This window comes from Anomalospiza imberbis, chromosome 11 (genome assembly GCF_031753505.1).
Source record: "Anomalospiza imberbis isolate Cuckoo-Finch-1a 21T00152 chromosome 11, ASM3175350v1, whole genome shotgun sequence".
Taxonomy (NCBI): Eukaryota; Metazoa; Chordata; class Aves; order Passeriformes; family Viduidae; genus Anomalospiza; species Anomalospiza imberbis.
In genome coordinates, this window is record NC_089691.1 from 18,441,541 (window position 1) to 18,468,159 (window position 26,619).

Sequence of the window (26,619 nt, forward strand, 5' to 3'; positions counted from 1 at the left end):
GTGCTGTGCTTTGGTTCACAGGTTGGTGGTTGGTCAAAGGTTGGACTTGATGATCTTAAAGGTCTTCTCCAACCTTACTGATTCTGTGATTCTGTATCCTGCAATTCATTGCTGGCTGCTTTATTCCACAGTGACCTACTTTGATTAGGCAACCAGTCTTTATTTGCAAAGGAGCATGTTGTTCCTTCGCCAGTGCTCCAGCTGGAAATGGTTTCAGATCTGAACTTCTCAGAATGAGACTGCTGATACCAATTTAATCTTGTTCATGGCTGGTTTATATCGCTTGGTGATGTGCCAGGGTTGTTCTCTCCTGGGTGTTTGTTTCTATGCTGTATTTATAGACAGCAACACTCACTCCTGTCAACCTCCAAACTTTTCTTTAGCTTCCCACTATAACGTGGGCTTGTTTCCCTTGTCCCCTCGATTTTAGCTCCATGTTCTTGGGCATGTTGCCCAAGCAGGAGCCCTTGCCCACATGGCACACACTGGCTTTGCACTTGGAACACCGTGCTTCTCCATCCTCTCTGGCATTGCCTTGTCTGATGCAGCCTGAGGCTGCTGCTTTTTGTGCTTTGCAGTGCTTGGCCACTTGTGACATCGGGAGTGACTCATTCCCCTGGGCTCCTCTCAGTCCCATTGAGTTTAAACTCATCAGGGAAATACAGATGATGTACCATATCCTGTTGTGCTTTGAAAGATCCTAATGGAGTTGTGGCAGCTCACCAGAAGGATGAGCTGTTTCTCTTGACCTGTGATCTGAAACAATACAGACCAAATCCAACAGATACAAATCAAGGGGAATTTTATCCATGAGTTGCTTCCCCGAAGTGTCAGTGGATCCAAGGCTGGAGCCTGAGCAGAGGCGTTTGGAACAGATGTTTCAGGTTAATAGAGAAGAGACTGAACAGCTTATTTTGAAAGAAAATAACTGGGAATATGAAGAGGGATACAGGAAAGCCAGTGAGCAATTCAGGTGTATAATCTGGTAATAAGCTTAAATGCTGTCCCTTTATAAGGGGAGGAACAGAAGTGTAATTTGACTGTGGTGTGAGCTCAGGCAGTGCCTTGCAGCCATGGTAAAGGCTAGTGGGAGCTCAGCATGGATTGGGACTTGGAATTATTGAAATCTTCCATTCTTCAAAGATGGCAAAACAAGGCTGTGTTAAAATCAGAGAGCCAGGAGGGCACGGTGAGAGCCCAGGTCCTCGCTGGCATCTTGCTGCTCCTGAAGCCACTGCTGCAGACTCTTTATTTGGGGTGATGCTGCTGTTTCACCCTTCGCCTCTTTACCCTTTTTATCCCAGCTCAGGGCACTGCCAGAGGGCTGGGGAAGAGGGGACAAAGCTCCATCTAGTGTGGAAAGGGAGATGTCTGGGAGCTGGCCAAATGAGAAATCCTACAGAAGCTGCCTTCCCCTAGTCCAGGCATGGGGGTTGTTGGTTTATTTTGGCTGTTTTTGTTTTGGGGTTTGATTTGGCAGCTTGTGTATAGGATTGCAAAGTGCTTTGGCTGTGCAAGTGTTAATTGAATAACTCTGGCATTGACAGCTGATGTTCATTTTTGGTACTCTGAAGGTGTGTGCAGGATAATACTGGCTTTAATGCAACTTTAAGTAGTCTGTAGTGTCAGTTCAAGGCAAATTTAAATATATATCCTTCTACTGAGATTAGGAATTCTGTAGCCAGGTTGTAGCTGTATGAAGGGAAGTGACATAGAAGTTTAACACTTCTAAGGCAGAATATCTTAGTTTAAGATGAAGTTCAAGATTTGTACAAAAATAAACTATGGTAAGATAGATGATAAAAGCTGTTATCCATTATACTTGCATTATCTGCTTTTAAAAACAAGAAAGAATAGCAAATAATCTTGTTTGTTCTGGAGTTTGTAAAAAAAAAAATTATTTTCCTCCCCTGAATACTTGTAAAGCCAGTTGCAGTTCCTGAATGTGGAAGGGAAAAATATTTTCAGTGTATTGAATATATATTGGCAACTAAGTATCAGGCAGACACTAAATTTCTGAATTCAATAACGTTTGTATGAAAAAAAAAAGCTACTACAGGTTAATCCAGATTTCTTATGTGGGTTATGAAGGTAACAATCCACCTTATTCTTATCCAAGCACATGCTGCTTGTCCTCCTGCCTGCAGTACGTCAGTGCCAAAGACCACTGGGCAGAATTGGTCCCTGCCCGAAGTGGTAGAGCAGTGTCATCTGTGGGAACCTGGGATCAAGCATCTCTGTGGGTTTTCATTGATGTTTTGGGGGTTTTCATGATTTCCAGCTTGTTGGAAATATTGGCCTGCCTTTTATTTCCAGCGTGTTGGGAATACTGGGGTTTGTTCCTGCTGGAGGAGGATCATGAGGAATAGAAAGTGGTGAGTGCAGAGAAGGTGAAGTTTTCTTCCACACTGGTAGGCTGAGGTGCAGGCATGGTTTGTAGCACTGACTCTTCTGAGCCAAGAAGCTGAAGAAGTGGCAGGGTCACTTTGCTCCAGCAGCGTGTTTCCAAGCATTTGTTTCCCCCAAAGGTGCAGCTGCAGGTCCTGACAGAGAGCTGCTACAATACTGCTTTTTAGGGACAGCAGTACAGTTGGCTGCTGGGCTCCAGCAAGTCTAGAGCCGCACATCATTTCCAGGTGACTTTGCTGCATGTTTATGAACCTGGCTCACTAATGTAGCACTGTACAGTCGCCTGCTGAAGCCTGAAGTAACAGAAGGTGTGAAATGCTGCTCCACAAAAATGGTGAGTGCTCCAGCAGGTACTTTGCCAAGGTCACAAATGCTAAGTAAACCAGATTAAACAAAACCCTGTTGCAGGAATGCATGATTAACTATAGTCTTTGCAGGATTTATTGGTTATAAGCTAAGCCCTGCCTTTATTTTTTTATCCTAGTAACTAAGGCAGATGTGAACTTCAAGTCCAGTGAAACATTTTTTTGGCTCCTGCCTCTGTTTACATGATTCAGGAGTTCGCAGTAGTTCCACAACAAATATAGCTTTGAACAGAAATAGCCATTCAAGTGCTGTGCTTCTGGCAGTGCAGAACAGATTAGGAGGGTCTAACAGAAAGGCTTGTAAATAGTTTTGAGTTGGCTGCTCTTTTTTCAAAAGTAAACCAAGGGCTGTAATGTATTTTGAAAAGTAAGAAGTGCTGTTCCTGCTACAAGTGGCATGGACAACATGGCTCAGTTGTCACTGAACTGTGCAAAACATGGGCTGTGCTGAACAGTTTTACTTGAGAAAATCCCATTTTCTAGAAACTCAGCAGCTGTGTTAATTTTTGAGATTGTATTTGGTTGCATAAAGTTATTTCTGAAGATTGTTCCTGATGTCTCCTCTTTGAGATGTCTTATGTGCAGCATAAGACGTACAGAGCAGAAAGGTGATTGCAAAATTAAATTAAGGCTGTGTATTAGCAGGGCCATATTTGAGGTGTTAAAAGACCTATAAATAGGTTAGGGTGGATCTTTTTGTATATATTTTTGACTTTGTGAAATCAAGAAGTATAAATGTTGCTTGCATGTTTTTATTTTGAATGAGACTTCATTCTGTACCGTGGTTTTCATTTGGTATTTCTTTTATTTACATGTGATCCCATGTTTAAGTAATTATTTTCCTCATTCTCTCTCTGATGTTCATGAGCAATTTCTGGCTTGAAACAAGATGCAGAATTATTTTGATGAGGGAAGAGGAGGAATTATCATAAAAGTCCTTGGAGATGCACTTCCCCAGTGCTGAAGGCTTTAAATCAATGCCAGATATTTCTGTGAAAGACTGCAGTTCCTGCAAATGTGACAAATTCAAAACAGATTTTACAGCTGTGGGAGGGCAGGTGAAAAGGTCCCTCCAAATAATATTTGCACTGTCCTGCCCCAGCCATCCTGCCCCACAGGGCACGCTCTGGGGTTGTAAGCGCACAGAAACTGTACCCAGCTTTGGGAATCCCCTAACTTGGGATTTGAGAGAGGTACTGCTGACAGAAGGGCTTTTTACTGGGTGTGCCTGTACTGAAGATGCTGCTGACAGCATAGCAATGATGCCTGATGAACTGAGGAGGTTTGCTTCCTCCAGGAGCCTTGTTTTGGAGTTCTCCCATGTCAGGGATGTTGTGGGGGCATTGAGTGGCCTAAGCAAGGGAATTGAAGGCCACCTGTCTTTAGTTGTTTGCAGTTGGGCAATTCCTCCATTTTGCTTCACCTCAATTAGCAAGTTTGTAAACATAACTAATGTTTCCTTACATGGACAGCTGGAGCTTATCCCACCTTCCTGTCTGTGCTGTGAAAACCCAAGGCAGCAAGTCTGGCACATCTGTCCTGCAATTGCAAATAGTAATTGCAGTGTAAATATCCAAGTGGTTGGTAAAGTAACTTGTTGCCGAATAAGGGCTTTTTTTACTCTCACCCCAAGTTGTTCAGCTTGCACAATCCTCTTTGCCCCAATAACTTTTCCACAAATAGATAAAAAGGTAGAAGAAACATGAACAATGCTTAAGGGACTCTACAATTGAAGTTTGTTCCAAGCATGGGGACGCTGAGGAATTGGTTTATGCAGCCTGGGGAGTTGCTTTGTTAGAAAGAAGAGTTGCTAAAGACATTTGCTGATCTGATCAGGTCCAGTAATGAACAGCTAGTGCTGTGGCTGGAGACTGAAGTGAGAGTTTGCATAATATCTGTCCAAGACTGGTTTAATGTTAAAATTATTACAGTGATGGGTTGTTTGTTCCCTTGCACGTTGTTTTTAGTGTTGTGAGCAAGTCCTACGTGCTGATAATGCTGACATACCAAGCACAGAATTCATTGTGTGGATCTCATCATGACTATTTGGAATTCTTAATCATTTAAAGCAAGTCTTCCATAAACACTTTCCCTTTTGCTCCTCGAGATCCTGTTTGCTCAGCATGCCAGAGCGAGGATGTCATCTGCAGGAGAGGAGATGAGATGAGGCTTCCAGCTGCCTCATCCTCTTTGGAAGGCGTTGAATAGTGCTGTAACAGTGGAGTCAATAAGCAGAAAACCTTGGATGAATGGAAGGGTTTAGGCTGGGAATTGCTGGTCCTGGTAAGCCTTGAGGGACACTTTTTAGCAGGGAAGGAGTCTGGGCGTGTGAATTATGGATACAAGCTGTGGACACTACATCACTGAGCCTTGCCTTCTGCCTAAAACTGCCTCTGTGAATAAACTTGTTATCCAGCTGTGGAATTATGTAGATAATTTCTAAGCCAAGATATGATAGAAAGGTGCTGTGAAGCCAGACCTGGGCACTGTGTAGTTGTAAAGTATCAAAAATTGTGGTGGTCATACGTCATCTTCCCTGTCAGCGACAGTGTTATCATCGCTGTTTACCCAGATAAAAAAAAGGTAAATTCTGCATTACAAAATCAGAAACTACAGAGATTGCTAGCGGAGGAGCCTTATCTCCTCGCTTTTTCTTTTATCACCTTTTGGTTGTTTTAGCAATCTGGCTTTTTGTTTTGCAAATTTATGTAGAGCCCTTTAGAGAGGGAAGTGCCCATAGATGTGGCGTATGAAAAATGGTTTAAAAAGCCTTTAACAAGGTCAGACTTTTAAGTGAAAGGCAAATCTGCATCATGCCTTTTTTTCTTCTTTTATTTTTGGTAACATTTTCTCTAAGTTTGTGATGGAGACTTTTAAAGTTTGAGGAAAAGCATCAAACCAATATTGGGTTATGCAGTCATCTACATTTTAAATTCCTCTAGCCCTTCATGGGACGTTTTTGGGAGCTTGAGGTATTTGTGTAGCTGCGTGTTCTTTTCCAGCCTGTTTGAGCCGAGGTGGAGCTGGGGAAATGGTGTGTGCGCTGTCACATCGACTCCGTGCCATTAGAGATGTAGTTCAGGCTCTTGAGAGATGCATGTCCAGTGGTTCCTAGGTGGAGGTTCGCCTAGGTGAACCTTGAATGCGAAGAAGTTACATCCCAGAAAACAAATTTGTCTTGCACCCACCCTTTCCCTTCATCTTTTTGGCGATAAAGATCGTGAGAAAACGGTGCTGTTACAGACAGCCCTTATCCACTGATGGTGTTAATGGCCTGATCACACCCCTTTTAATTAATGAATGGGAGAAGTGCTTTCAATGCCAGCCCGCGTCTTCGGTTTCTCCCATTCCTTGCGGGGCGGTGAGGGTGGTGCAGCCCCTGGGATCCGCTCAGCCCACGGCGGTGCCGGGAATTTACCCCGGGTCCTGCGGATCCAGGATCCACCCATCAGGAGGCTGTGCGGCGCTCCCGTGCAGGTGAGGCGGGATGCAGCAAGATGCTGACTGCAAACTCCTGGGCTGTTTCGGAGTCCTTTCGTGGTACCCCCTGGCCGTGCCGCCTCAAGCCCCTTGTTTTCTCCTCGGTAGGTGCTGGATTGCACAGGTCTGCAGTGCCGGGAGCCGCTGCTCCGTGGGGATTGGAGTTGCCAGGTCCTTATCTGGAGCCTCCCCTGGAGACACAGCCGGCCCGGGCGCTGCTTGGCTTTCACCCGGGGGTGCTCAGCACAAGCCCTTGGACACAAAATTTGGGGGGAAAGATGGAAGCTGTCCAGATGTTCATGCCCTGCTCCTTTGACAGCCTCTGTCTGTGAGTGATGCTTTGCCGGGGCACCGTGAGCAGATGATTGCGGGGTTGGTTTGGTGTGGTGGAGGTGGTGCTCTGGGAATTGAGGATTACTGTGCTTGGGACTGTCCTCTGCAGAGCCACAGCAGCTGGGCTGACCAGCTCGGGTACTGACGGTGGCTTTCAGGAGGGGAAGACTTCAAATATATGTACATATTTATGTCTCTTGTTCTGAAACTTCATGGAAAAACCACAGATTTGGGCTAACAGAGGTTCAGTTTCGATGTAAAAACACTTGGTGTGTTATCACTGTTAAAATATGGAAGTCTTTGAGGATACTTTAGGTTTGCAATTTTTCATCTCCCTTTTATCAGCAATAGTAGTAAAGGATTGTAAAATGTGACCTTTGCAGCTTCTGGATCGAACCTCTTAATTTTACCTTGTTCCTTAATCTGGACATGATCAAGCTTTCCAGGCTATACTGCAAGCTGTGTCCCCAAGTAAATGGGCATTCAAGCAGATCAACTTACGGCATTTTATTAAGTCAACACTCATGCAAAAGCCACCTCCAGAGCTTAATAATTATTTACTGAGTGCTCCTGGGTCATGAGAGAGGTTTTCATTAAGTTCAGAAAGCATTATGTTCAGCCACTTGTGAAGGTGTGTTTTAAAGACAGGAAGAAAAATGGAAAACTACTACATGGTGTACAACAACTTAAGAAAATTCTGAGGATTGAATATTTTTTTTTGTGGGGTTATGTTGGAGGGGTTTTGTGTGTGTGGTTTTTTTTGTTTGTTTGTTTGTTTGTTTTTTTTTTTTTGAAGCAGGTTGGTCCCCTGAATTAATTTGATTTTAAATTCAGCCCTTAGCTCCTTGGTGTAGTAGGTGTGCATGGTGGATGGATGTTGCAGGGTTCTGCCTTCCCCACCCAACCAGGTGCACTCAGTGCATCCAGGCAGATGGGTGGGTGCCTTTTGGGCTGTGTTCTGTTCTGTGGGTGCAGCCCATGGTGCAAGGCAAGCAGTGCAGGTCAGGCTACAAAAGCATTTGGAGGCACAGAAAGCATTTACCTCGATGGTGGAGCAGGGTCAGGCAGCTATTTCTTTAAACATGTAACCTTCAAATGCGGAAACCTTTCATGTAGGAGCCTGAAATGTAGTCCTGGCTTTATTATAAAGGCTGATAAAGGTCTCCACACCGTTTTTGTAACTGCTTTGTCCTTGGCAAGTCAGGACGTAGGAGGGTGCCAAATCTTGGGCTTGTTTTTTTTTGCAGTGATACTTCAAGCAGCGCCAGGCAGTTGGCGCGGCGAGCTGAGCGTCGCTGTAACCCACAATCAATTATTAAATGTTAGGAATGAAGTACAAAGTGCTCCAGGGAAAATGCTGTAGTAGTTGCAATCCCGTACCTTGGCTGAAGGGGAAAAGGGATTGTGTAGAGGTTTTTTTGTTGTTTGTAGACTTTTTTGTGTTTTGTATTAGACTTTTTTTTTATTTTTATTGTGGTGGTGTGTGCAATCTGGCTCCTCCTTGCATTTATTTTTTTTTCTTTTGCTATTACTCGCTTTTCTGCCACTCCTTTCTGAGGCAAACAGCATTGCTGGCTAGCAGGTCAGAAGCTAATACAGACATTGTTGCTTCAGCCACATATACAGTCCGGGGAACAAAAAGTTTCTTGAGGTTTTACTGCTTGGTAGAGAGGTTGAAAACAGAATTTGTACAAGTCAACTTTAATTTTGAAGAAACTCTAGTGATTTTCTACAAGTGATGTTGGGAGCTGAGTGCTGGTCTCCTCTTAAAATGTCTTCTGGAGGTCAAGTATTTAAGTATCCACCATTATAGCATAGAACAATCTTAATCTTTAAAGCAAGGAGATGAGAGGTTGCCAACATTTCAACTCAAATGTGGATGCCTTTATTTTCTCTATGAATAATTATCAATGGGATAAGGGTAAGACATAAACAAAAGCGTTTAAATCTGGTGTTATTTCTTATCTGTGAGATCTGATGTAGCTCTGTGGATTTCTTGAGGTGCTAAATCTGCTTTTCTTGGCTGATTTCTCAGTGGACTAACCCATTAAACAGTTGGCATGAATGGAGGGAGGAGAGCAGCAGCCTCCCTCTTATGTGCCATTTCTCAGTTAGGAGCAGGGTAGTCCATCCTGCCCAGAAGAAGTGGCTTTGAAGGCTCTTTGTCTAATTGTCTAAGAAACATTACATTGGAGATTTTTTTTTCTTAAAAATATTCAAAAATAGTTAAAGTTTCTAAAGTAGTTAAAAAGCGAATTTGAGTTAATTTTTTTCCACTTCAGAGTTTCCAGAGTTTCTTAATCAATGCAGAGATAGTGCAAAATAATGCTTGTACATCAGATAACTCATAACTAATGCATGTGAACCAGAGCATTTGTTTGATCAATTTATAGAATCTGAAAACAAAACTGTCCAACGAAAGATGAGTTTTTCTTTTTGCCCAAGGGGACAGATAAAATAATCAGTAAACATCTGGGAAGGTTATGGTTTCTGTGGGTCGATGACAACAAAATCAAACTTGATTTTAATGTGATCAGTTGCCTTTTATTATGTAATGGTTACCTGCATAATAACTCATGTATGCAGTAGCTAACATTTCCCAGGCTTCTGTGCAAAGGATATGTAATTTAAACTATTTAATAAAGCTTTATCACTTCATGATTAATTGGATTGCCTCATGACACATAACTAATAACTCCCAGTCTGTATTGCACTGTGCTTATTAGAGTGCTAATGGATAACTGGTTTAATCATGTGTCAATTAAAAGGATGAGTCGGTTTCATTTATTGCAATTAGATGGTTTCCATAAACTGTTTGCAGGAAGTATCTGAATTGCATTGTGTATTAGCTGTGTGTGGGCTCTGCTCCTGGCTCCACGTAATCTGGGGGTGAATCAGTTTGTGTAGGGGAGTTTTGGATCCACGTGTCCACTCTGGATTGCTCTGTGGTACATGGCACCGAGCGTGGTCACGAGAGATCTGCCCGTGCGCAGCATGTAAGGGTCAAGAAGCTTTAAAAATGACCATTTTCAAAACTCTCTGGATGAAGCTTTTGAAATAACAAGTTTTTAATCGCTTCTTTGGTTGGAAATTGAGTTTCTGACAACCCTCCTGTTTGCTCTGTGGAGGTACATGGTCATGAAACCCAAACCAACCATCTTCTGTTCCTTCTGTTCTGTGCTTGAGGAGCTGAGCAGACATGGTGCAGAAGGGAAGCTGGATGGGAGAATGACCTGTGTGATGCATGGGACAGACTTAAAGGAAGATATACCAAAGTTTCAAAGTGTTTTCCATGTTTGATCAGTGCCACTCATGGCAGGTGGAAGGAATGCTGGTGTGGGGAGACTGTCATGCACACAGGAGGAGCTTTGCAGACACCTGGGAATAAAAGACAGGAAATCTGTCCATGTTCCTTCCCAGTGCTTGTAACAGAAGCATCTGGTTAGGCAGGCAGGTGTTGTGCAGCAGCTTTTATCCCAGAATAAGCATTATTTGAGCTCACCTGCACTGATGGTGTCATGGTTGGGTGCCCATCTCCCTTTCCCAGTTCGTAATGGGTAGGATAAGAGGAGACGGCCCCAAGTTGTGCCAGAGGAAGTTTAGATTGAACATTACAAAGAATTTCTTCACTGAAAGAGCTGCCAAGCACTGGAACAGCCTGTCAGGGAGATGGTTGAGTCACCATCGCTGGAGGTATGTAAAAGACACATAGATGTGGCACTTGGGGACATGGTTTAGTGGTGGGCTTGGCAGTGCTGGGTTAATGGTTGGACCTGATGATCCTGGAGATATCTTCCAACCTAAACAATTCCATGATGCTGTGGCAGTAGCTGCAGTCTGGCAGCATGTGGCTGTCCACACTCTGCGTTCAGGGCTCCCCTGCCTCTTTTCCATGTAAAATACTGAGCAGAATTGCAGAAGAAATAAAGCCTGGGAGCATCTTTGTCCTTTGGGGAGGAACTTGGCAGAACAGCATTTTCTGGGACTGTTGTCTCATTAAAAGACACAATACTTGAAGCTTTTGTTTACCATTTTTGATCAACAGTAGAGCCCTGCATCACTTGCAGGAAGCTGGAAGGACACTTGGTGCAAGTAGGTAAAATAGTTGTGTGAGCAAGATGAGCTTCCTGGCAGGAGCTGTTTGAAATGCTGTGGAAATAATTTCTCCTTCTTGCTCCTTCTCTTTCCCCAACATTTTTGTATATAGGAAGGTTCTTCTGAGATGGTTTCCAGCACACTTGGCTTTGGTAGGCGGAGAAACAGTTCAAAATGCAAGAAGGTGGGAGGAACTGCTGGGTTACCAATTTTGCAACATTAGGTATCTGTAAAAATTGCCAGTAGCACACAAATGAGAATGCTGACAAGTGTGGTACAAAATTGGCCTTTTTCCAGCATGAGGAGAATGAATCCTTCCCTGAATGCAGCATTTGGATGGCTTTTTTTTTCTCATGTATTACAGTGGTCTCTGAGATGGGATGCACAGTGTTATTAGTGGGCAGAAAGAAAATACGAGCATTTCAGCAATACATGTATATAGTTCATAAATAAGTACATTTATTTTGGGGCTGCATGTTCAGACATTCCTGGTAGGAATGTATAATCAGAACAATTGGGAGACCACTGATCTATAACTATCCTGGTCATGGAAATAAAGCATTTCTTCGGTTTGGAAATGTGAAAGTGGTTTAGATGTGCAGCCAGAAAACAAGCTGCTGGATTTAGATGTGAGAATGCTTCACCCTTAATTGAAAAGGGAGTGTTTTTTACAAGTATCACAGTCAATGACTTGTCTTGAGCAGCTAATTAGTACGATTATTCCACAGCTGCCTTAGTTTCACCACAAAGGTTTTCTCTTGTTTTATCAAAAGGATCAGTGTCTCTGTGAATGTTTCAACATGACAGGTCTTAAATAGCAAGATGGTCCCCTGCCTCCCTGCCCCCAAAATGTGTGCTCTGGAAGAGCGGAGTTTGATCTTTTGGGGCAGTAAGCGTGGGTTCTCCTTTTTTTTTTTTTTTTTTTTTTGTTTCTGTCCTGAACTGTGTTCAACATCAGTCCTAAAAAAAGCCAGAAAACTTCCAGCAGAGCTGACTCTGGCTGTCAGAGCACAAGCAGTGCTCGGTGCCCGCAGCTTCCGAGCAAGACCTGGAAGGGATGCTGGCTCCCAGACTTGTGTGTCCTGCCAGCATCCTGCAGGTATCTGCACTGGAGCCAGAGGTGGGGGTTTCACGAGCAGCTTCCTCCTGGAGCCAGGAGGGTTACTGCTGGCTTGCCAAGGCATGGCCCATGGATTTTGGTTCTGTGGGCTAAGAAAATGATGAGTTGCTCTAGAAAGTGTCCCCGCAGTCCATGGTGAAGTCCCATAGTCTGTCCCATGCTCTGCTTGCCAATGGCTTAGATTTACCTCTTAGGTGGTGAAGCTGTGCTGTGTGCTGGCTTGGGCCAGCCTGTTGCTCTTTGTAAAATATGACTGGAATATAGCTGTTATCATTGTTTATTTTGCCTGGTTTTTGTATCTGACGGTGCTTGGAAGATGCTGGGGGGGCTGGGGTGGGAGTTGGGTTTTTTGTAGAGGTCTGTTTTCTAACTCTGAAAAGTCACTGCCAGCAAGCCCAGCCCTAAGGTAGCATTATGCAGGAAATAAGTGAACTATGTTTTGTTGTGTTTTCATGGGAGAGATAGATTTACTTTACTTTGAGCTAGGTCATTGGACTGGATTATTACCCATACCAATCATTAGACTTGCTTCAGCTCCTTATTATTATTTTTCTTCAGAAAAAAAAAAGGAATAAATGTGCCTACTACTGTCTATAAAAGCATTTGTTTTTCTCGTGGGCGGTTGCTGTAAAATTTGAAAGAGCAAATGGCTCTTTACAGCTGGATGTTGGCGTTTGGGGAATGGTTTGGCTGTAGTCAAGTTAAGGCAGCCTCAGGTGGCTGCTAAGTACCTGAAGTAGGTTGGCTCTGAATTCCCCTCGCGGTGCCGCGGATCCTCACCCATCGCGCCCCACGTTCCCCTGGGACTCCACCAGCTCTGGCCTGGAGCTGCCATCCTGCTTGGTGGAAGCTGAGCTGTCTTTCTCTGGTCTTCCCACAGCAATTCCGAGCATCCTGGCGCTTCCAAGCCTCCCTTAAGCTCCTCCAGCATGACCTCACGAATCCTGCTCCGACAGCAGCTCATGCGTGAGCAGATGCAGGAGCAGGAGCGTCGGGAGCAGCAGCAGAAGCAGCAGGCAGCCCAGTTCATGCAGCAGCGAGTGCCCGTGAGCCAGACACCTGCCATCAACGTCAGCATCCCCACCAGCCTGCCCCCCGCCACCCAGGTGCCCATGGAGGTCCTCAAGGTACGCACCTTTCCGCTCAGGAGCTCCTCAAAACCCGCTTTATTTCACGGGAATGGGGTTCTAGGCATTTTCGGCAACCAAGTTTTGCAAATAAGCTGCGCTCTTGGCTTAGTTTGCAGCTTGTTTTGTTGGGCTGGTAGCAAAGAATGGAAAAACTTTTTAAAGAAGTTTGTGTAACTTTTGTTTCCTTTCAACTTTGAGATCTCCGGAGCGAGGTTTTATAACAAAACTTAAGTTTTCCATCGTTTTCCCTTTGGAAAATGCTTCTCCATCTTTCTAGTGCTTAATTACTTTCAATACAAAGAAATTATTAGTAGATAACAAATCAATGTTTTGGTTTTTAAAGGAAAACAGTGAAATAGTTTTGTAAGATGGAGTCAAAACTCTTTACAAAAGAGCTCCTCAGAAAGCCTTAATCTGAAATATGGGTGAGTTTCCAGCTACTTGCAACGAGTCTTTGTAATCCTTTTTTTGTTTAAATGACTTGTTTGCTATTAGTAGCTTTGGATTCCTTGTCCCACTGGAAACTGTGGGAGCTTGTTAGTGTCCCTCTGTCAAAGGGGATGTAGCTTGCTAATTACTCAGGGAAAAACGTGAACAGCTATAAGAAAAGAGATAATTTCACGCACTGCTTAAATTCAAGTAGGCTGAAGCACCGTGAAATGTGTGAGTAAAACAATGTCAAATGTTTTGGAGAAGTTTGCTGACATATTTCATGAAAATATTATTTTCACCAGTTTAGTAGAGTTTGCTCTGCTTTATTGCTGGATCTTTTTATTACAGTTTGTTGTTTAGTCAGTGAGCATATTCTTACCACATAAGTTAGCTGAGCTTGGTGACAAACTGCTTGTGTTGTGCTTGTTGCTGTTGTATACCAATGATAGCAGTCAGAAATTCAGTTTTAAAGTAGACTTGCTGGCTCAGGATTTTGGGGGGGGTCTGTGTGACAGGTTTATGGGGAAAATACGGGATACTTCAATTTATTGAATCTGCGTTATGGTGTTATGTTGTCAGCACAAAAAGTAGCACTTGATTTGGGATAGTAGAATCATAGTCCAGTATGTGATCTAGGAGCAAAAAGGCAGCAGTTGAATTTTGAACTCTGTCTCCATACACACACATTTCCATTAAAAATTAAATATAATATTCTTTGAGCACGTGGGCATATGTCTATAGTAAAGAATCTGAAATGTCTGGGAAGAATAGTTTTGTTTAATGTTTGTGTATTACTCACGATGTTTGTGTATAACAATTTCTTCAGCTTGTTTCTAGGTTATGCCTGTAGTTATAATTCAGATCCAGCAGATGTGTAGGTGCTATGAAATATGCTTTTTTTTGTGATGCACCTAGCTAAATAAGCATATATTACATTTTTTACATCCTTTCATCCTAATCTGCTATAAAATGGATTTTAGGGTATTTTTTAAATACTGTGAAAACTTGTAGGAAAGTGTTTATTTTTTGATGATATTTTACTGATCAGGAAGGAGCATAACACCTTGAAGAAGCATTAGCTGTTGTCATTATTGTTCATTTTGCAAATGCCTCTTTCTGTGGGAGAGGAGGGAAGGCAGCCCTTGATTTCTGAGGGACAAACTTCAGAAATCTCTGCAGCCAAAAGATGATGCAAATGGGCTTCCTGGGACCTGGCTTGTCACAGGATCTGTGTGCAAAGCTGTAACCTGCTGGAGCATTGCTAGGAAACTTCACCCTCAGGACTTAAACCTGACCCCTCCTCCCTTAGGATTCCAAAAAAGGTATTTGTCCCCCATTTCCCTCTGATGGAGAAGGATCTCCTGGAAAGAGGTAGGACACCTCTTGTCCACTTGTCTTTAGCCCAAATAAGAGTGCATGACCCTGTCAAATAAAAAATTAAGAGTATGTGTCCTTAAGCGACTTGTAAAATAAAAATAGGTGCTGGCAACAGGTATCTTTTGGCAATGGAATTCCATTTTGAAGGGGATAGTTGTGGAAATATGAGCAACCTGCTGGACCAAAATGATGTCTTTCTCGTCACCTACATTTCCATAAGTAACAGTCAAAATTGGCAAAACCAAGTCCTCTTGGACTCTGCCTGTGAGAGGAGAGAAAAACTGCAAAACTGAGAAAAACAGCAAAACTGCTTCGCATAGTTTTGCTGAATGTGTTTTTGGTGGAGGAAAGCATTCACCCTTTTACCCTTACTCATAACAGTGGACCAGTTCTGTACAAAAAAAAAAAAATTAGTACAAAATTCCAGGTTTGATGTCATGATCTTCCTGAAAATTGCCACTGAGGCTTCAGTGAGAGTAAGATTTGGTGAAAGAGCCATATAATTTTCTTTGTGGTTTTGGGTGGGATTGTTTTGGGTTTTTTCATTTTTTTGTGGGTTTTTTTTTTTTTCAAATAGGATATTTGGCTCAAAAGCTGAGATTAACAATAACTCAGGATCTTCCTGGTGCCAGTGTGCTGACAGCCAGCTCTGGCTGCAGTGACATCATTTCCCTGCAGCTGCTTTTTACACTTCAGTTGTTTTTTAGCTGTAGACAAATTTTCCATATGAGCTGTACAGAAATTTTAATAGATAGGGAGCTGAGTTGCTAGCTTTACTATCTAGATGGTCTGGATTTAGTGGCCTTAAAGAATGAGGTAGACAAAAAGGGGATTTTTACACTTTCAGAAATGTTAACCTGCAAGGCAACTTTATTTAAAAGTGATCTTTTTTCAATGTTACTTCATAAACAAGACCAAATCTGGCAGCTGGTTTTGTGTTTGTTTGTTTGTTTTGGTATTTTGCATCAAAAAATCTCACTCTAAGCCTGTTGAATTTGTCAGTATTTAGTGGTTTTAATTATGTTGTGTGACTTGCCCTTTCACCCATATCTCACAGTGTGAGAAGGAGAATAATACTTGCATATCTGAGGATGGTAATTCAGAATGACTGGTTTAAAAAGAAGACAGAGGTGTTAATGAGCTTGGATTTTATATTTGTTTTCAAGATGTCCATTTAGAAACAATACAGAAAGAGAAATATGTACTAATCTATGTCACGTTGCACAGGCATCTCCAAATTGCATAACATAGTATGCTCAAGGCCATGTGAATAAATGGGATTTCATTTTCTTGAGTAATGACTTCTCATTGCATCACTCCTCTGCCAAGTAATGTAGCTTGGCAAGGTAGGAGATGACCTGCTGGAATTCAAATTTTGCATTGCCTTGTGCTGCCTAATTAAGAGATGGACTGGGAGTAGGTTTGATGCTTTTGGAACAGTATCTCTTCAACTCTAATAGCAAAAGTAAGATTTGTTACAGCTTGTGGTTATACTTCTGCAGAGCTGGGGGTGGCTTCATGGGCTGGCTTGTCTTTGGGCACCTTCTCATCCATCTCCAACACTGCAGAGAGATGTCACCAGGAATTCTTTGCTTCTGCTGCAATTCGCCTTCTTTCTCTGCCTTGGAAATAGGAATATAACATAAAAAAATATTTACTGGAGTAGTTTCAAGCCCTAGCAAATCCCATTGAAGATGAGATCCCATAAGGACCCATTCCTTATGTTTTTATTTATTTATATTTAAAAGGATTAGCATCTTTGCAAAGAGTTCATCTTAAAACTGAATTGTAGGTGTGCTGTGTGACTTGTATTGCTTTGCCTGATATCTGGATCAAGCTTACTGTATAGAAGAAGTACGTCACAATCCCCTAAATGCTTCGAGCCTGCCTGCCCAAAAGCCAATGTGGCATTGCAGGAGCTGAGGCTGGTGTGTGCCCTCCATGGGAGCAGCAGCACAGGAGCATCCTCAAGAGGCAGCAAAGGAGGCTCAGGGCCAGCACCGGCCCACAGAATTGCAAATCAGTTCCACTGAAAATATTACCAGTTCTTGCAGGATTGAAAACATTACTGGTGGGCAGCTGACACCCAGCCCTCTGCATGTGTCACTAAGCAGATGGAAGGTGGAAAATTAAGGGTGAGCATTTCTTCCCTCTGGCCCTCCACGTTACTTGTTGGCGTTTCCCGGTGCGTGGATGTGACACTTGCTGTCATGTTTCTGATGTGATGCACCAGGTCATGGGTTTATGGAACCTAAACTGGGGATGTGCTCTGCGTCCCTGTCTCTGTGGCTGGATGCAGATACTCCCAGGGATGAGGTTGCTGCACATCTCCTTCTTCCTGAGTGTTGTCAAACCAAATGCATAGCAAGACAGAAATCTGCTGGACTTCTCATACCTCTTCCTCCTTCTTTGTCTGCCATTGGGGTTTGAAGAATGTAACTCTTCTTTGGCACAGATGGGGAGATGCTTGATACTACTGCCAAGAAGAGCCTCAAGGGCTGCAGTGGGAGGCTGCAGTGGGAACCCGTAGTGGTACACGTTTCTTTAGAGAGCTATATAAATGCTTTGCAGGTAGTAAGGTGAAAGCAGGTCTCCTCACCAGCAGATAATGTAGTAGGTCCATTTCATCCTCTTTTAGCTTGTTTTTGGAGAATAAGAAAACAGTTTCATTGCTCCAGGGGATCTGGAGAAGGTGGTCCTGCTTTGGGGACATGTTGAGGTCTCTGCTTTCTGGACAAAAATCTCTACTTGTGCATATACTGCCAGCTCTTGTTAATAGGGCAGCTCACCCCAAAATATACACATGTATATTTTATATATATGTATCTAAAACCATATATATGGAAGCATAGGCCCACAAACTCATTTTTAATGTTTGTCATTAAGGCATTTTAATAGTCTATCTCTATACAACAATGCTTATAGTATGCTAAATATTCAAAAATTTGTCTGCCACTAAAGCCCTCACTTCCGATTCCCCCTGCTAAACTGGGTTTGTGTCTTCATGGTAGATGTTAATTGCTCTTTTGGTGCCAGAATTTCATCATGGCCTTTCTTTCTTGTCCTAAGCAAGGTGAAACTTTTTCAAAGCCTAGAACCAGATCCTGTGTACTGGATTCCCTCTCTTGCTTTATTATTCCAACATCTTTGCCCACCTCATGGTAGCACTGTGGGCTGAGCACTGCTGATACCAGTGGCTGTGGTTGTCTCCTGCTCAGTGCCATTCCATCGATGTAGTTTGTGCTCATCTTTCCCTTTTCCCACTTTTCTGAGTGGACAGGAGTGCAGGCAGCCAGCCTCGCCTCTCTCCTTCACCCTCATGTCCTTACTCATTCCGACTTTAAATGTGCCACCACAATAATCTCTGCATCAGAAACCCTGTATTTCTTCATTTTTGAAATGCCAAGCATTTCTTCTGTTTGATTTTAATGACAACTGGACACATATCAAAAAAAATACCTCCTCCTATTCTTTTTCCAGTGCTCTTATTCCAGAGTGTGACCTGTGGAAGCTCTGCCTGGCAGGAAATGCTCAGCAGCTGGCAGTAGTGTTCTTGGTGTAATAATTACCATAAGACTTCATTGTGTGGAGGACTTATCTCACAGTTCTGAAGAACAGAACAATGGGATGGCAAGATAAATGTGTGGTAGTGCCTGCCCCAGCAAATGTGTGTTTGTGGACATGCTTATCTGATTGAAAGTTAATTTAATCTCACCTGACAATGGTAGATAGTAGTGTGTGCTGGTGTGTTAGGTAAGCCTGGTGTGTATTTGCAATCAAGAACTTAGACAAGTGATTTGCCAGACTGAGTCTTGGTGTGCTGCAGATAAAACATTTAGACTAAGGTTACTTACTCTTGGTGACATACCTTAAGTCATCAGCAAATTCTTCATAAAGAAGAACTTGCACTTAACTACAGAACTACTAAAGTCTGCCTTGCCTCTTCAGCCTTCATGTAAGTAAAAGTATCTCTCAGGCCTTAAATCTTTTGCTTGCTCAGTGGGTTGAAAGCTATTTTAAAACAAGCACTGGTGCTTGAGGTCTGCATCAGTAATAGAGGTAAAATGTAAACTCTTGCTTAACACCCAGGGTATTAGACATTAAAAATGCATGGAATTCGAGGGGGCAACATACTTCTGTGTACAAGCATCTGATGGTTGACTGCTAGTGCAAAACGCTGCTCTCTCCCTTTGTCCCAAATGCCCTTTTCCTACGCATGCAAACACATGTGTTGCTTGGCTCTTGAGAGAACTGGTTGTTGCTGATGAAGGTGTCTGATCTTTCCATCTTGTTTCTTCAGCTGTGGTCACTGTGTCACAAAAATGCAGCTCCCGAAGTTGTGAGACAGACTGTGCTGTTTCTGGGGGTGAGAGGATTTCTTGGGAAAATGATGTGAGCAGAGTGGGAAAATAGGTGAGAAACTGCTCCTCGTCACAGCGCTATTGCCTTGCAAATTCACAGTAGTTACCTGGAAGTTTGAAATAACGTATTTGGCACAGAGGAAAGGAGGATATACTCGGACAAAATGATACAGATAGCTGGAGATCCAAGCTCTGATTGCTCCTTGGAAATTCTTGCTGGTTTATGTCCTAGTTGGTGGTCTTGAGGATTTGCTGTCTTCCTGCTGGCAGGGTAACATCCACAAAATTAAGAAGAGCTTGCTAAGTTCGGTCTGTTACAGCTTCAAAGCACTCTTTTTTTTTTTTATGGTCTAGACATATTATCTGCTGGCTGAGTTACCAGACCTTGGGAAAATGGTGGTTCACCACGTGTCAATGGCTGTTTTGGACCTGCAGAAGATGAGTTAATCTTGTGCAGATTAAGGTTTGTAGGTGCCCATAGTTGTGGGTATTAAGAGCATTGATGAGGCTCCACAGCCCCCAGCTAACAGGTTTTAGCAGCTTGTACCAAGTCCTTTGTCAGGCAACATGAATTTAATAACCACCTTACTCCTGGAGCCAAAGCTGTAAGAACAGGGTGAGTGCTGGTCACTGCAGTTGTGTTTGCTGAAGCCATGGCTTAATTTAGCAGAAAATAATACCCAGAGCCACACACAGTGCTGGAAAATGTAGGGGATGGGGGGAGATCCAGGGGGGCCTCTGCTGACACCTTTGATAGGCGTTAAATTTTAAATGTGAAAACTCAGATCTGCTTAAAGTAATCGTTGGGTATTAGGTATACTCACAAATATTTCAGTTCTTCAGCTGGTTTGGCAGCATTATTCTCCAAGATGCTGAACCTGTGTAGTGAATGAATTCAAAGTGACAAGCTGGAGGCATTCCTGCCATTCAAGAGAGGCTTAAGGAATTTCTTATTGGCTAAATTACAAATATGTAGCATTTTGCCCAGCACTGCATGGCAATTTCAACCTGCCTGACCGTGACAAGATTAGTACTTTTCTTCCCTCTCCCCAGCAGTATTTTTTTTTTTAAATTAGATTAAGAAGTACCAGGCAGAGATGCAAAAGCTTGAAAGAGTGAAAACCAGCCTTACCTTGAATGATTCTGTCTGTCATTGGATTGGTTCCTTAATTAGCCCCATGTCCTTTAACCTCTTGAGAAATAAGTAAGGGATAAATTTGGGGATAAAGACAAAGACGCCTGGAGATTTACCACACACCGCTAGGTAATTCATCAAGGAATGTTGGTAATTAGCCCTGCCTCTTTCCTTTCTGGCTCATTTAATAAAACTGGTTGATTTAAAATAATGCCTGCTGGTTCATTATCAACTACTTTAAGAGCCAAGTTATGAACTTGAAACAAAACCCAGTATTGTGCTGTCTCCAAGGACCTGGCAAGTGTGTTTTGTTTTGTTTTTTATAAAAAAGAAATTGCTCTGTCTGGTCATCAGTCTCCCCAACTTGATAATTAAATATTACTTTGTTTGGATTACCACTTGGCTTTTTGGGTGTATTTATTCCTGGTGTCTGCTGCTGAGAGGCAGAGAAGAGGGAAAAAAATCCCAACATCTTGAAAAGGTACGTGTCAGATTGTATTAAGAAAGCATGGCCTGATGGAATTCAGCTGAATAAGGACTTTACAATAGTAGTAGTTGTCCAGTTGAGGAAATGGGCAACTGTTTTAACCCTTTGTCTCTCAGAAGTGAGTGCCAAATATGTGCCTTATTCTTTGAGCAAAATGATCCATTTTATTAACCCATCTCTTTAGTGCTTGTAGTGGAAATTTTCCCTGAGCTAAGGACAGAACTCATCTAGCTTGTATTTGCTTGGGAACCCATGCACCGGTCTCTCTTTTTCTTTATAGATCTCTACATAAGATCTCTCTTTTTCTTTCTTTCCAAGCATTACTTGGAAATTAAATGAGAGGATCAGGCTGCTCAACACTGCTGCCTTTGCACTGTCGGGGAGAATATCTCAGCGTCCACTTTGAGTTTGTTACAGCAACAGTTGCTGGCCAGTGGATCTGGTTGGGTCAGTCTGCCTGAATTAAAGAATGAACTTACTGTAAATCTTCCTTTAATAATTAATGTCAGTCTTAGGTTGCAACACTTCTGAAACTGTTGTGGGCTAGAGGAAAAGCAGGCATTCTGCTGACAGAATCCTCTGTAAGACTTTCTGAACATGGAAGCTCTCAGTATCATTTGGAGCAGAATTGGATGTAGTGTTTCAGTGCAAATAAGGAAGAACATCCTCCTGCTCATCTTCTATCCATCTCCTTTCCATCCCCTGGGGTAGTCCTAATTCTGGGGGATCTTGTGTTCCATAGGTGCTTTTGTGACCCAGCAAAACTACATGTCTGCTTTTATATGCTTGGCAGATTAGTAAATAATAAAAGAAATTAAATGTGACGGCCTCTGTGGAAATAGAACTCTGCCAGTGATCCTTTTGTCACCAGTGATAAAAATAACTTTCTCTTGCAAACAGCTGCAGAGAGGCCTCTGGGGTTATGGGGTAACAGCTCAACCCTGCAGGTTGTCACTGGAAGTTCTGCCACTGGATGCCAGTTCCCTACTTGTTTTGAGACCTGTTAATAAACTCTGATAATTTAAATTGATTTTTAACTGGGTTTGTTTTTTTCCCCAGCTTATAATGATGTGGAACAGAAAATCGATTATCTTTATTTATCACCAAAATAACCCCCAACAAACAAAACTCTAATACCAGTTTTTGTCAAGTTAGAATATCCACACCAAATTAGTAGTTTGAGTTTTACACATCATAGTGTTATAACATACTGGAACAATATTTATTATGGACCTCTGTGACTTTGTGTCCTAGACTTATTGAATGTCAGTAGTTGAAGTTCCAGTCAGTTGTTTGAAAATTCTTGTGTAAGTTATATAGTGCAAACAGATTGTTTTTGAGTTGATCCCCAGCAGCAGGCACTTCCACATCAACGTTGCAGTAATTAAGCAGTAACTCATGGTGCTGCACTTCCATAATTTCTCAGCAGATGGCATTACGGTTTCCAAGACTGTATTCCTTGGGAGAGTTCTCAGCTGCCATGGAATTCATCATTCTAGACTGTTCCCTTCACCAGTGAGGGATAATACTCAGCTGTTAAGCTTGTTTTGACACATTGTTCTAATTGTGTTGTTTGGTTATGTTACTGTATTTTATATTTCCAGAGGTGCATTTAAGCCAGTAGCCAGGTAAAATGCTGTATGTGATAGTTATTGCATTCAAAAATTAAGGCAGGCTTCCTGTTGTTAAGTAAAACTGCTACTGGTGTCCAGCAGAAGTAATAAACTTTGTCAGCAGGTAAGACTAGAACATTAAAAAAGGTTAAAAGACCATGTTTTCCATTGAACATTCCCAGTCCTTAAAGCTATGTAAGACACAACTGTTCTGCATTAAATTCTATGCCCTTCCTGCTTTGTGCTACAAATCCTGGTTTTTGTAGAAAATGTCAGCTAGTGAAAGAAAAATAATTTGGAGCAGTATTTGATGCCATTGTGGAAACAGTAACAAATATTAGTGTGTTCCTAAATAAATGTGGCTTGCAAAGCATAGAAGGCATCAGCTGGTTTTGGGCACCCCACCTCTGTGCATCCCTGGCTTCTGACCATGTTTTTGTCACTGACCTGGCTGGAATCCGTGTCCTATCTCCCAGTGGACACAGTGACATCAGCAGGAGCGTGTCTTGCGTGTCTAAAGAAACCAAAGTTTCAAAGAGCTGTTTTTTTTTGTCTTGGAACAATGTGCTCCTTGTATCTATCTGTGTGTCCATGCTCTCCTTCTGAGTGCAGAGAGGGGCAGATCTGCTCACCAGGGAGCACCGCAGGCCACGCCGGTGCCGTGGATCCGGAATGTCCGGCAGCGCCGCGAGCTCGGGGCACCAGCGGCAGCCAGGCACCTGAAGTTATCCTGACCTACAATCCAAACCAGTCCATTAATCTCAGAGGAAGCTTGTAAGTTAAGCGAGGCGAATGAAAGCTTATATTTCAGGCTGCCTTCCTAAAAGTCACCCAGAAGCTCCTGGTTGAAACGATCAAAATTTAGTTTGGGGAAGTAATGGTTAGCCATGGATGGAATATTTCTGTTCTGTCAGAGGAAAGTATCAATAAGCAACTAATGGAAAGTCTCTTCTTGGAAAATAGTCCCTTCCTTGAAGACATTTGAAGGCTGAGGTGTAGCAAACAGCCTGTCTCCCTCTTTCAGGTCTTCATAAAATTTGTGCCAAGGGTCTGCAGGCAACACACTAAACTTTGTGTTTGAGACTACTTCTAACTTCCTCAGGCTGTGATTTCTCTGCTTGTTTTTTTTTTTCTTCTATAGTTGTGTGGATTTCTTTTGGGTTGTTTTTTTTTTGTGGATATGGGCAGCCCTGGGATTAATATTGTCAGGAAAAACTTATTCCAGTTTACTAATATCAGTGATCCTGAGTGCCATTGCCCTTAACCAGCATCTGTGTCCTGATAGCACCTAAATGGTAAACCTGCTTTGGGGAGACAGCTTGTTTTTACAGGGGGGGAGGAAGACCTGCTGTTAGTTCTGCTACAGCCTCATGTGAAGTAGGGCTGTTCTGCTGAACAATGTTAACATTTCAGAAACTGCTTTAAAATTAATTATAATAGTGCTTTAAAGTTAACTTTTGTCTTGTGAAACAGAAAATTCTGAGAAGTGAAACTTCTGTTTAAAAAATCGTGGCAATCATCTACATTATCATAAGTTACTGATTGAAAACTTGTCCATTGAGCTGTCTGAAAGCACTTTTTCTGTTGTAATAATTTGTCTGGTTTACAATTCTGCTTCCTGACTGCCACCAAAACCATACTTTGCTGAAATACCTGTGTTGCAAAGAAACAGTTTGTTTAGGGAGGGAATAAAATGACCTTGAATGAGTCAGCACTTGTGTTTAGCGATCGTAAGCCTTCTGTGCTTTGCTTTCCAAAAGGAAATGAATTCTGGACCACAGGCACCATTCATTGCAGGGCACTTAATGGGCTCCATTCACATGAAAGTTCATATATTCCTTAAGGCTTCAGCCCTGCGTGGTTTGCTGTGTAAAAGGAAAAATACTATTTAATCATGCTACTTCGGCTTTTCTAAAGAGTTTTCCTTTTTGTACACTGGCTTTTTGAGGGAAGGAGTGATTCCTTCTGCTCTGGAGTGTCGCTTATGCAATTAGTGGTCACTCTGTGCAAAGTGCCACTTCCTCCGTGGGTCACTGTTCCAAATTGCCTTTCCCTGCCTTTCCCTCATCCAAGACATGGGAAGAAAGCTTCCAGGCAGGGCTTCTGCAGGATTATCCTTAGAAAACCCTTCTCTCTGAACTTGAATCTTCCCCAAGGAAATGTATTAATTCTGTTTATCTGCTTTTGTTAAAGGCTGCAAGGACTGAGTTGGGTCTTGATGGCTCTGCATGATCTGAGCACAGAGTCTGGATGCTCCCCCTTGGGTGCAGAGTAGGGAATGTGCTGATTGCTACTGGAGCCAGAGAACAATGACAGAAAACTGTTAGAGGAACACTGTTCAACTTTGCATTTTCTTCTCTGGTAGCTGCAATTCCAGGAAACATGCCCAGATAGTTATTGGTGTCAGCTGTACGTAGTCAATAGGCAACTTGATGGGGTAAATCAGAAGCAGCTTTGGCTGTTACTCAGTCATGGAGTCCTGCAATGATCTGGGTTGAAAGGAACCTTAAACAACATCTAGTCCAACCTCGCTGCCATAGAAAGGTGACTTTTACAGAATCAGTTTAGTGGTTTTGATTGCCTGGGTTGGTGTATTCCTGCAGACATCTGTACCTGTGTCACAGAGAGCTGCTGCTGTGGCAGGGCAGGAACAAGCAGTGGAACCTGCTTGTGCCCTGGCACCTTCTGGGGCTGACTCTGCCTTTGGTGTGGAGCAGCAACGCGGTTTTGAATTCCCAGTTGCCCCCATGTATTACATATTAGCTTATTTTTGCTCAGTGCTGCTGATGAGTATTAATTAGATTCTTGTCAGAGGAAATTAAATCAGGAGACCTCATGTTATCCAGCCACTCTTGGGAGTTCAGTCTGTGAGAGCAGACTAGAGCTGGTCTGACACCAGTGGCTTGAAACACATCGTAGTGTTCTGAACCATTCACCTGTGGGTCCCACATCTCAGACCACGCTGATGTCTATGGATGGATATACTGGCATCTCCTTGGCTCCAGCAGATGTTAAGATATCCTAAACTTTCACTTTTCATCTGTTCAAACGTCATTTAAAATAAACTCCACAGTGTGAGCTTATTTGTATTTTTAAAGCAAATTAAAAACAATTTGTTCCATCCTGTAGTGTTATGCTAAAATGGGTTTATACTTGAGGTTTAGAAAAAGGCAAAGGAGGTGGGGAAGTCTGTGTTAAGATCTCGTTAATCCCCATCTACTCTCTAATTACATCCCTAGCTCTAGCATCTGGTTTCCTTGAATTGTGTTATGTTCTCATGCAGTTTCTTGAGCAGCTACAACCTTGTGTGTGTTGTCAATCAGTGATGCGAGGTATGTTGTGAAATACATGTCATCATATTTGTATTTTTCAGTGTTAAAAGGAGATGCATGGTTTTTTGCATAAATACATCTTTAGTGAAGGATGCTTTGCCTGTTTCCCTGTGTGAAAATCAAGCTGTTCTTGCAATAGCACTTCAAGGGTTACATTACTTCAAGGGTCAAGTGCGGTTTAAAATAGGATTCTTCTGAGACCAAGCCTGCAGGCCCTGAATTTCTTTCTCAAAAGACATTTTGATCTTCTGACAAACTATTACTTCTGAATTTCTTGGTGCTTCATATTTGCAGCTAACCTTTGGAGAACTGGAATGATAACACACACTCTTCTTTGTGTTTTGTGAATGTGCCTCCCCTGGTGAGTCGATGGCTTGTGCTTTTTTGAAGTTCAGATGAAATCATTAAAAAGAGTTTTCTGTAAGATGTTTGGAAAGATGGAATTTTTCTGATGTCATGTAATAAAATGTGTTTCCAGTCCTGCAGAAAGAGCCCTAACCCTTTACCTTGACAGGACAGAATCAAGAGCTCGTAGTCCCTTGGAAGCTGGAGGGTTTATATTTACTCTCATGCTGCAAATGCTGCTCTGACAGGTTTGTGCATATGCTGGAAAAACACCATGGCAGAATTTCAGACTCTCTCTTTATATAACCTGTTTTTCAGTCCTAAAATGTTTGTGATAGGGAACACGCTTATGCAACATCTGTTGAAGTAATGAACCTGAGTGCAGTTCTTTATTACAACTGCAATATAAACAGAGCTCCTCACAGCTGACTGGGGTTTTGTCCAAGATTTCACTCCTTCAGTTGATGGTCCTGCCAGCGCCCCATCCTTTGGCCTCATTGAGGGTCATTTATATGGACAGCAGCTTCTCATTTCACAGGGTAAATAATTATTTGCCTGCCATATGTGAAATAACATGAGGAGGAGGGTTTTCAACAGCTCATCTC

The 26,619-nt window shown here is 42.5% G+C and overlaps 1 protein-coding gene across 8 annotated transcripts in view; it reads left to right on the forward strand.

The window, feature by feature from the left end:
* Positions 1–26,619, forward strand: part of MITF (melanocyte inducing transcription factor) — a 100,044-nt gene that overhangs the window by 42,965 nt on the left and 30,460 nt on the right. For 4 of the 8 annotated variants that reach the window (XM_068202240.1, XM_068202237.1, XM_068202238.1 and 1 more), the window contains one exon: positions 12,683–12,929. In XM_068202240.1, coding sequence (XP_068058341.1) covers positions 12,732–12,929 — 198 coding nt within the window. In that variant the 5' untranslated portion in view covers positions 12,683–12,731. Of the gene's footprint in view, positions 1–6,444; positions 6,583–12,682; positions 12,930–26,619 lie in introns of those variants that run through there. The other 4 variants (XM_068202234.1, XM_068202232.1, XM_068202235.1 and 1 more) reach the window with 4 other exon arrangements.